The 11,683-nt window shown below is 36.5% G+C and overlaps 1 protein-coding gene across 2 annotated transcripts in view; it reads right to left on the reverse strand.

Annotated features, from left to right (window-relative positions):
* Positions 1-10,498, reverse strand: part of LOC110021167 (auxin response factor 3-like) — a 30,462-nt gene extending 19,964 nt beyond the window's left edge. The window contains exons 1-6 of one of the 2 annotated variants that reach the window (XM_020719556.1): positions 9,624-10,498; positions 9,482-9,538; positions 9,049-9,234; positions 8,601-8,685; positions 6,891-6,991; positions 6,653-6,828 (exon numbers count right to left, since the gene is read on the reverse strand). In XM_020719556.1, coding sequence (XP_020575215.1) covers positions 6,653-6,828; positions 6,891-6,991; positions 8,601-8,685; positions 9,049-9,234; positions 9,482-9,538; positions 9,624-9,881 — 863 coding nt within the window. In that variant the 5' untranslated portion in view covers positions 9,882-10,498. The remainder of the gene's footprint in view (positions 1-6,652; positions 6,829-6,890; positions 6,992-8,600; positions 8,686-9,048; positions 9,235-9,481; positions 9,539-9,623) is intronic. The other variant, XM_020719557.1, reaches the window with a different exon arrangement.
* Between the last annotated feature and the right edge of the window lie 1,185 nt (positions 10,499-11,683).

The following is an 11,683-nucleotide window of genomic DNA, read 5'->3' on the forward strand; positions in this document are numbered from 1 at the left end:
GAAGCTACACTCTAAGCCAAGTGATTTTTCAAGTGCACAATCAACATTGGCTGCTGCGAGCCCAGGTACGCTAGGTGTCTAGGGGGTGAGTCACAAGTGCTACAACTATGGTGAAGTTGGCAATATGAGCAAGGCATATCCTAAACCACCTAAGGAGAGAGAGACATGTTGACATGGACAAGGTGGAGGTCATGATCGTGGTCGTGGGGGGTCAGAAAGGTGAAAGAGAGGGCTACCGGACAAATTTGTGGTAATAGAGGACAAGAGAGAGACAAGTGCGATCTTTACTAGTGAGGATCATGAGTGTGGAATTGTTGAAGAGGAAATAGAAAGCAGCAAGTGGTGGAGCTCAGGATGTTTCAAATTCATCGACATCAAGGGGTAGCATTACCACTTATGCTCGCTTCAGCAAAGGTACTGGAGACTAGGGCTGTAAACGAGCCGAGGTTGAGCGAGCTCAGGCTTGGCTTGTGTTCAGCTCGTTCGAAATTGTTCGTGTTCGAAATTGTCTCGTGAACAGTGTGTTCGTGTTCAACTCGACTTAAATATTCTTGTTCGTGTTTGGCTCGTGCTTGACTCAAAATTGACTCGCTAAAATTAATTGAAAAAAAATAGATGTAAAGTGTTGAATTTGAACTTGTACTAAATCTATGCAAAATAAGACACATAACTACATTACCACATGAGCTGTTATGATTTAAACTTATATATAAATATATATAATATATTATTATATAAATAATTATATGATTGTTTTATTTCGAGTTAAAACGAGCCGAACACGAGCGAACAAAGAGCTGTTCGTGTTCAACTCGTTTATAATTCGAACTTAAAAAAAATTATCTGTGTTTGACTTGTTTACTTAAGTAACAAGTCGAGCACAAGCAACTTAACGAGTCGAACACGAGTTGCTTGTTAACAACAAATTTTTTTGGCAGCCCTACTAATGACACACTTGCTCTTGCCTTTATTTCCACCACAAGATCATCAGAATAAATAATAGATTCTTGTTCTTCTCGAAATGTGACATGTATTGCTGAAGAGTTCTCTCCATATACTCATCTAGCAGTACCAGAGAGTATACAGACTGCTGATGGTACAACACAGTCCGTAGTTGGTAAGGGTACCGTGAGATTTATCAATTATATGACTTTGTGTCAAATGTTTTTCATGCTTCTTTTCTGTAAACCTCTTATCTATTTTTGTTATTATTCTCCAGTTAAAATGCATTGATTCTTTTGAAATTTCTCAGGTGATCTTTCAAGAGAAAGGGATGGGCTAGACGCTTTGAACTGGAAAGTAGCATAGCAGACTCTTGTACTTAGATCGAGAGGGGATGGATTCAGCTATGACATCCATGGTAGAAAGTGCTGCAGTAGGAGAATCTGGGAGGAACGTCGAGGATGTGTTACTGCTACATGACAGAAGTATGAGTCATTCTAGTCATAGTTTATTGGGTCGATTCTATCCGTTTATGTAGCTCTTATGTCAGTTCTGGAAATAGCAGCTCTAACGTGTTTGATTTGATACATTTTGGTGTATAGGGACATTGTCCTGCTAGTTCTATAAATTGTTATCATTATTTTTGTTACAATTATTGATTGTTTTTCTTGTGTTACCTAGATATATTTGATGAAACAAAAAAATGAGGGAGTTGTGAAGGCTCTAAGATTTGATAACGAGACAAAATATATCAACATAGCATTTTGGGACTACCTGTCAGCTCAAGGGATACAACACCAAACCACATGCCCATACATACCATCACAGAAAGGAGTGGTAGAAAAAAAGAATCAGCATCTTCAAGATGTAGCCAAGAGCATGATAATGACAATGAATGTCCCACAACACTTATGAGGGCAAGCAGGGTTGACAATTGCTCAATTGATCAATAAGATGCACTCAAGAATGCTGGAGTGGAAGTCTCCTTTTCAGATGTTGAAAGGAGATAATAGTGGGATCTTTCCATTAAAGGAATTTGGATGTGTATGCTTTGTGAAAGACAACATGGCATCTACAAGGAAGTTGGATCACAGAGCTGTTAAATGTGTGTTTGTGAGGTATTCTACTACTAAGAAGGGTTATGTATGTTGCAACACGATTGAGAAGAGACTCTTGTGAGTATGAATATGTCATTCAGAGAGTTTGAACCATATTACACTCTGGAGACGAATTCACCATTTGGTGACTCAACATACACTGAAGATATGAGGCAATAAAGAGTGAGTAGTAGTGGTGATAAAGTGGTAAAAGTAAGAGAAATGACATATTTTGTGATGTGGAATGAATCGAATGAGGAGACAAAAATCAAGGAGATTGACCCCATAGGGGGTGGGATTCAGACTGGAGGTGAGCTAAGGATGTATACACGATGGAAGAAGCAAACTAAGGGAACAGAGCCTGCAGTACCAAAAAGTCCCCTGTCCCACTCTTCCTCAACTCTTAAGATGCCCACTCCATCCACCTTTGATTCAAAACTTTCAAATAATATTATGCTTCTGTCGTCTACTCCTACCCCCTAAACATTAAGGAGGACCTCCTACAGCAATGCAGGACATTTTCCTGATCATTTTGGGTGAGAACTTGATATTGCAAACTTTGTTTTTTATTCTTACATCTCACAATTGCATGGAACATTCATTACATCATTGGACTCTATCTCTATACCCAAATGTTAGCAGGTTGCTAAAGAGGATACCAAATGGAAAGCGACAATGCATGAAGAGCTTGGGAGTTTTGTTAAAAATCGAACATGGGAGATTGTACCACTACCAACAGGGAAGAAGACAATTGGATGCAAGTGAATCTTCACGATAAAGCAAACTGCAGAAGGGGAGGTAGAGAGGTATAAAACTCGACTAGTGGCAAGAGGGTACAGTCAGATGAATGATATTGACTACGAAAAAACATTTGAATCAGTAGCAAAGATGATCACGGTGAGGACACTAACTTCTTTGACGGTAAATGTTGAATGGAGACTATCGACTGGATATGAAGAATATTTTTCTTCATGGGGACCTGTTGGAGGAGGTATAGATGAAAATACTATCAGGATTCAGTACATCCCAGACAGTATGCAAGGTGTGTAGGCTCAGAAAGTCACTGTATGGATTGAAGCAGTCTCCTCGAGTATGGTTTGACAAGTTTAGAATGACGATGATTGACATGAGCTATCAGCAGATCAATCCAGACCACACTGTGTTCTTTCGAAAACAATGAAGGTCGCACTTCCATGTGAATGACAATCATCACTGGGATGAAGCAGAGATTGCTCAAATGAAATGAAAATTGAGGAAGCCATTTGAGGTAAAGGATCTAAGAGAGCTCAAATACTTTCTTGGGATCGTAGTGGCCCATAGACCTGAGGGGATGGTCCTATCTCAGAGAAATTATGTATTAGATCTTCTCACGGAGACATGTATGCAATCTCTTCAATTAAGCAGAAAGTCAAGCTTAGTATAGAGACAGGTATATCAGTTGATCGTGAGAGGTACCAGAGGTTGGTGGGCTGCCTAATCTATTTGTGTCACACTCGACCTAAAATTTCTTTTGTAAAGTGTGGTGAGCTGCTACATGCATGATTCAAGAAAGGTTCATATGGATGCAGTGTATCATTCTGAGGATGATATTCAGAAATAATGGACTTGTAGAAATTGAGAGCTTTTGTGATTTTGACTGGGCATGTTGTGCTGATGACAAACGATTCACATTAGGATATTGCATGTTTGTAGGTGGCAACCTGGTCTCGTGGAAGAGCAAGAAACAGTTAGTTGTAGGATATTGCATGTTTAAAGATTGCTAAAAGTTCGGAGGCATCAAGTGATCGAGATGCTAATGTTAGAGACTGATAGTTGATTACTTGGATAACAAGGCAATGTTGAGGTGTGGAAGTTGATTCGAGGGGATGAGACATTATCCATAACAACAATGACCCCAGAAGATAGGTTGATTTGTCTTTAGGCTATTGATGAGGAAATTGGAAGCATCAATTAAATGAAATACAAGATGATGAACCGAAACAAGATTGTGATTATGAATAAGATTCGGAAGAAGAAGCTTATAATGGGGTGTTTGGAAAAGTCCTTGGCAGGCAATGGGACTGGTATAGAGTTATCGTTGCCTAACAGAACATGCTAAGGTCCTTGATATGTAATAGAATTGCGCAGTTGTTCAATTTTGTGGTGAGATGTGAAATAGCATCAGAATCAAGGGACAAATCAAACGACACAAACCAAAAAAATTAGTGAATTTGTTTATGATTGATTACTACTTGTTTGGAGAATAGTAGAGATTGGAGTGGTGTCAGCAAGTTATTATCTGAGTGTTTGATTTTATTATAAACTTGGCATGTGACGTAGATAGACGAGTGTTGGCTTTCCCTGAGTTTTGACGAGGAATAACTACCACATCTTGCATAGTTTGAAATATTGCAAACATGGCCTCGAGCATGGGAGCCACTGCCTCATCCACAGTAGGAGGGTAGAGTTAGATGGGGTTTGGCAAGTGTTGAATTTGGCTATAGCAATTGCACTGTTGGTTATTTTGTAATAAATGAAAAAAATTATAATTAAAAACATAAATAAATAAAATTTTGGACCAACTACATTTGTTCAACATAAACGACAAGAGGCTCCGTTATAGGAGAAGGAGGGACGAGAGCATCGAACCGGAGCAACTGTCAAAAGAGACGTGATCTCAAGCAATCGAGAGCGAGGTAAGGAATACAATGTCAATTGTGAAATACATGTATGTACAAGAGACACGAGAAATTTCCTAAACTCAGCAAGCTATAAAGAAGGTTAGTGTTTACTTTTTTATTTCAATAACAGTGAAATTTAGTTTAAGAACTGATCAAGTATTAATAATAGATTTTTACGAATTAATATCAGAGAACGAAAGTGGAGTATAAAAATTCAAAAGTTGAAAGAAAATTGTTGAATTAAAAAAAAAAGAGTGCAATTGAGGTAATTCTATTAATTTGTAATTCTTTTATTTTGCATAAATACTCAAACCTAGAGTAATACATTTTTAGGACTTGATAGGAGGACAGTAATAAATTTGATAGAGGTGGTGATAGATTTACGAAAAATCTACGAAAACTATGCTGCCTAATCATAAATATTATATTTTAATGAGATTAAAAAAAAATTATGCATTCAAGTTATATAGTTAACTTATAGACATTAAGTTTTAAATTTAGCAAGTTTAAAGAGAATATAGTTTCACAAATTAAAAACAGACAATTAATTAATAATGTAGTATATCATGTTATAAATATTATGAAGATTAAACAACATAATAAATCTTTTATAGATTAAGGTGGAAACTTTCTTTTTTACTTGCACTAAATTTTTCTATTTTTAAAATGCATTTATGTTTTCAAAGATTAAATCATGAAAGTATTGACAAATTATCTGAATGCTTAATGTTTTACAAATATTTCATATATTGCATTCGCACTAAAAATTAATAAATATTTTAATGGTTGAAATAAATTAAATAAAATTTTCATAGCATGAAGGTAAAAATCAATCACAAGAGTCGTCCTCTTACTAGCCGGTGATGTTATCATATCCGTGCATGAAAATGAAAACAAAAAGGTTTGAGAAAGGAAGTGAAAATGTATGTATTTTAATTAGTACAATATTTCAGACGATGCTTCTGAGGTGACTTTTAAAATGAAATTTAATTGAAAATGTTTAAAAGATGCTAATTAAGGAAAAATGCATATGTTTATCAATATTTAGTCATTTTTAACAACATACATATTAAAACATATGCATAATAATAAATGCATAATGGAGCAGTAATTATTCACTAAATAATTGTATAATTTAACCTATTGTCTAAAAATTTCTTTCCGAAAATACTACTTTGAATGAAAATACTAGACCCGAACAAACCAACACGAGGAGCCAAGTATTATAAAGATAAGTATGTGTCAATGAGCCTATTGAGTCTAGGAGTAGTTTAATAGGATAGTGATTGGATCATCATAAAAACAATTAAAATAATCTCTTCAGAGCCTTGAGTATGAATGAGATAGTTTTCACTGGTAAGTTGTGTGTGAGCTATATGTTTGATATTTGACATTAGGAATTTGAGGGGAGATGGGATAATGGCATCAACTAGTTTGAGAAAAATTGAGTTTTCATCAAGTAAATGGCAGAGTTTTCCATGAAGAAATACTGCAAAATTTCAAGAAATGAGAGAAGGGTAACATAGTTGCCAAGCATGATTCTGCAATACAATATAGAACAGTGCGAATCAGTATCCATCCATAAATTTAAGATGATACAAAGAGACATTAATCTATTGTAATAGAGAAAATGAGTGAAGTTTCCATTGAGAATTGTAATACATATTTTCTCCCTATACATATTATCTGTATATATTATATAGCAGAGAAATTGTGGCGGGTAAAAGAGGCCATACTTTGTTTTAGTGGTTGTGAGCTAATGTGTGGTTGCCATGAAATGGCAAAATTAATGGTCGCTCCATTCTATTGGTCCCCTATGGGGACTGTGAATGTGGTGGTTAAATGATGCCTCATTCAGTCAAGCTAAGTAATTGATTACGTAAAAACACACACACTTAGCATGGTGTAGTGCATTAAATGAAAGAAGATTTGTGCCTTCCCTAACACCATTACCTTGGGTAATAACTAATTTGAAAAATGTTCCTTGAGGTGATAGAATTCGCCAATGATTGTAGCGATCCACTTCCAGCATTCAAACTTTGACTTGAAGACATTATATGAGAAATTCTTTCTTTGATTTGAGATGCCCTCCTTATCCCCAATCTAAGCTCCCCATCGTTCCCCCTGCACTAACAAAATAGATCGGTATTAAAATGGTCCAGCATAAAGAGAAAACCATAATATTACCAACCTTAATGTACCTAAGAAAAAGAACAGCATCCCCTGACACAAGATTTTTTTTATTGATAAAAGCACTCCAACCTGTAGTGAGCAGATGCCTGCGTGGATCACCTGCCATGAGCAGATAGTCTTTTATATAGATAACAACTTACTACTCGACGTACAGTTTCCACAGATAAATAATAGAAAAATTTGCATTAATTCATTGATAGAAACATGCAATATGATTCTTCAAAGAAGCATACTTTTGTTTTATGAATATAATATAAAAAAGGGAAATTTACATAAGTAGCACACAATTCTTATCTATCTACATATCTCACATGTAAACTTTCATATTTACACACATATCATTTAGGTACTTTAAACCTTTGCATGAAAATGTGCATTTGACTTTTAAAAAGTACTAATAGTCCTATTTTTTATGTGATATTAAAGATTTGAGTGCTATGCGTATGAAAGTTTAAGTGTGAGATGTGTAAATACATAAGAATTGTATGACATGCATGTAAATGCCCCTATAAAAAATCGAATGATGCTCAGAAATCTTTACAAAGCGAGCAAAGCATTTACACGTACCGTTGATTGCAATCCAAATAAATTATGAGAACAGTCATGTAGTCAGCAAGCATAAAAATGAATTTAGAAAAGTTCATTATGCTTTTAGAGATAATAACATGCATCAACACCTCAAACCTAGCATTGGTAAGAGCATTATGCACCTGACACGCCTTCTCTTTTTAATTCACACCCTCAATTAAATCCATGCATATAATGAAAATCCTATTTTACTCTTCTACCCGAAGACGACGTGTACATATGGCTATTCTCATTGATTGGGGAAAAAGCAATGAATACAAAAATTAAGAAAATCTTATTTTATATTTGAGTTTCTTTGGGCAGTTAGAATATTCATATCTATATATTTAGTAGAGATTACAACAAAAACAACAAACTTTTATCCCAACAAGTGGGGTGAGCTACATCAATCCTTTTTTCTCCATAGTGTCCTATTGAGTGTCATATTTTCATTTTATTCTAATAAATTATGATCATTTTTTATATCATATGCCTAGTCTTTTTAGATATGCCTCTACCTTTCTTAACCTAAGTTAAATATAAAACATCTACTCTCCTAACTGGATCATCAGATGGTCGATATTTAACGAAAAGCATCTAAGACAACTCTCTCAAAGCTTGTCTGCCACTAGAGCTACACCAACCCTTTCACGGATTCATTCATTTCGCATTTTGTCGTGTCAAGCCACTCACCCACCTTATCATTCTCATCTCAACTACATTTAACTTAATTTTATGCTTATCTTGTAAAGGCCAACATTCTGTGCTATAAAGTATTGCAGGCCTCACCACCATCTTATAAAATTTTCCTTTTTAAGTCTATGTGATACAACTCTATCACACAATAGGCCCGATGTCTTCCTCCACTTCAACCAATCAACTTGAATTCTACTATTAACATCCCCATCTATATCACCATCATTTCGAACAGTAGACCCGATACATCTAAAATGTTCACGACTTTTAATGAATTGATCACCCATTGAGAGTGAACTATAAAAACAAAACTCTAGGTTGATGCATAACCGCAAATAAGCATCATTGAGAAATATGCTTTGATGATTTACCATAAAAACCCAAGAAGTAGAAGATAATTACAACTGTGCCCGCATGAATATAAAGTTGGAAGGATGTCTCCTACCCCTATAGACGTGTCGAAAATGCCACTCCACACCATGCAAATCTTTTGCTAGAATCTCTTGGCAAGGCCTCTCCTGCTCGTAATCCTAAAAAGCAACATGATAAACATGCCACTTAATCAAATGCAATTAAATCTAATTCCTATATATTTAAATATGTAACACCTAAACTTTATATTTTACATGTATACCAACCAAATCTTTCACATCACATAAAAAACCACTATTTTAACTTTTAAAGAGTGAATTACACCTTTCATAGATAAATAAGGTGGCATATATGTAAAAACTGAAGTTTAGGTGTTAGATATGTAAATACATGGAATTAAGTGTTAAATATGTAAATCTCCCATCTACAAAATATGGATCATATCGACAAAAATGCCTGCACAAGAAATATAAGAATCTATTTTCTCAGCAACTGAACAATGACTAAAGCTCCTACTTTACCAGCGGAGGAAACCAATCCTCTGCAGCTCGGCGAGGAACACAGAAGTCACCATGAGTGCTAGTGTCAGAAGCAGTTAGAGTCTTGCAGAACATGTGAAGAAATGGAGATTTAGTATCGTTATCCATATCATCCAATTCTTCCCCATCTCTTTCTGCTCTATCTTCATGAACATGCCTTCCACTTCCCTGCATGATGACGACCCCCAAAATTAACAAGCTTGGGAGACTATTCATCTGAACATTATAAATCTCAGCGATAAAAAATATCCATTGAAGAAAATGAAAGAGAACAAGTTTTCTCATCTATCTAGTGGAAAACAAGGACAGCACAAAAGAAATCAAATCATCCAAAATTATTCATTACAAGAAACAAGATCAAACCAGCAGAGATGAACAGAATAAAAGGTTCGAAGGAGGAACATAGCCAACCAACCTCACCATCCGCAACCACATAAAGCTGCGCATAGATTTCATCTGTCGCCGCCTCCGCCTGCAAACAAACACAACTTCAGCCATTGGAACACATCCCCTGTACCCCGAAATCCAAAACCAGATGAAGGAAGAAAACCACGCACGCGTAGCTGAACGTCGACTATCCTGCAGAACACGTGCGGAGGAACACCGTAACGCAGAAGCACGTCATCTCCGCCGCCTGCAAGCTGCTCGAGGTGCCCCTGTGGTAAGTACACCAACAAACTCCCTTTCCTCGGCAGCGGAGTCCTCATCCCCGCACAAGCATGCCATAGCTCCAAGCACACCGACTCATGCGGCCTCTTCTTTTGCTCTGCCGATTCCTCCGATTCATCCCCCAAAGTGTTAAGATCGATCGCCATGCGCCACGGAAGCAAAACCCTAGAAGTATCGTACAGGAGAACAGTCGCTAGAGGAACTGTGGAAGATTTTTCTCAAACTTATATCAGGGGCAGAGCCGGCAAGTGACGGAGTATTGCCATGGAGATGTTCCCCAGTCAAAATTGAGGAGGAGGAAGAAGACAAGGATCGTATAGCATTTCTGCATTATTTTTATTTCTAGGACCGTGTCGTGGGTGCTCCTCGAAATAACATGAGCTTATAGCCAAAAGCGGGGGATTTAAAAGCAACGGCCCAACCATGCCCTGCTGTACAGCCTGTGACATTCTCTTTTCTGAAGCACCTCCCCCTCGAATCCAGCTGCTGCTCTGCATTATTGATTTAGCTGGGAAGGGGAGTGGGGATGAACATAGGTAACAGTAGGGAGACGTAAAAAAAGAAGGATGGCGATGGAAGAAGGGAGAAAGGAGGCTTTTTTGCGCGCGGTAGAGATAGTGGGGTATAAGTAGGGCCATTGCTTCAGAGCTAAAGCTGGAACGGCCGATGCATATGCCATGCTAATGTCAGAGAGCGCAGTGGGGTGGTAGTACTTGGGTTGGGAGGCGAGGAATAAGGATGATGGGTGCCTGCTGCGATGTTGATGTGGCTTCGGAGCCATTGTTGGCCATGGTTTGTTTACTGAAGTCTCAAATGGCATAATGATGCCTTTGGGGCAGCTGGTGCTGGTTGGATAAATAGTTATGAAACTGTTGAAGGAAATATTATTATTCAAAAAATTATCATAAATTTTTTTATTTTTTTATAAAAAAGTCGGATATTAGTTTTCTAGTCATCACTGTAGATATTAATTTTCTAGTAGTCACAGCACTAGGTTAGATGTAATTGGAAAACACAACTTTCAATTATAAATTTTTTAGAACACAAACAAAGCACAACTTTTTCAAACACGAAAAATTATGGCACGGCGTACTACTCCAAACACACCCTAATACTGTAAACAAATTTGAGTGAGTTCGAAGTTGGCCCATGTTGGACTCATTCAAAATTAATACTGTTCGGGCCGGAAAAAATTCAAAACTAAACTCATTTACAAACATCTTCTAATAGATTTTTTATGGAATTAAGTCGAGCCAAGCCATATGTAGGGTCTGTTTGGGGCAATTGTAACTTATTAAAAAACAGCTTTACAGCTGTTGAAAAATAATCTGATGTTTACACCACAAAAAGATAGAAAACTATCATTGTTTCTAGTCAAGACCAGTGAGAAAATGAAGATTTCAAAAAAATTTTTTTGAAAAAACTCTTAAAATAAAATTTATCCAAGTAGATAAAACTACAACGTTGACTCAATTTTATCAAAGATTATTAAGCATGTTAGATTACAAATAAATATTAATAGATTGACATTTAATAAATAAAAAATAATACTATTAGAACTAGGGCTGTAAACGAGCCGAGCTTGAGCGAGCTCAGGCTGAGCTCGTATTTGGCTCGTTCGAAATAGCTCGTGTTCGAAATCGGCTTGTGAACAGTGTGTTCGTGTTCGGCTCGAAATTGGCTCGTTAAACTAAAATTGAGAAAAAATAGATGTAAAGTGTGAGATTAGAACCTGGATCAAATCTATACAAAAAAAGACACTAACCACATTGTCACATGAGGTGTTATGATTTAAACTTATACATAAATATATATAATATATTATTATAGAAAAAGTTATATAATTTTTTCGAGCCTAACACAAGCGAACAAACTGTTGCTTGTGTTCGGCTCGTTTATATTTCGTGTTAGGCTTAACGAACGAGCCGAACACGAGCTGCTCAACCAG

This window comes from Phalaenopsis equestris, unplaced genomic scaffold, assembly GCF_001263595.1.
Source record: "Phalaenopsis equestris unplaced genomic scaffold, ASM126359v1 Scaffold000123, whole genome shotgun sequence".
Lineage (NCBI taxonomy): Eukaryota > Viridiplantae > Streptophyta > Magnoliopsida > Asparagales > Orchidaceae > Phalaenopsis > Phalaenopsis equestris.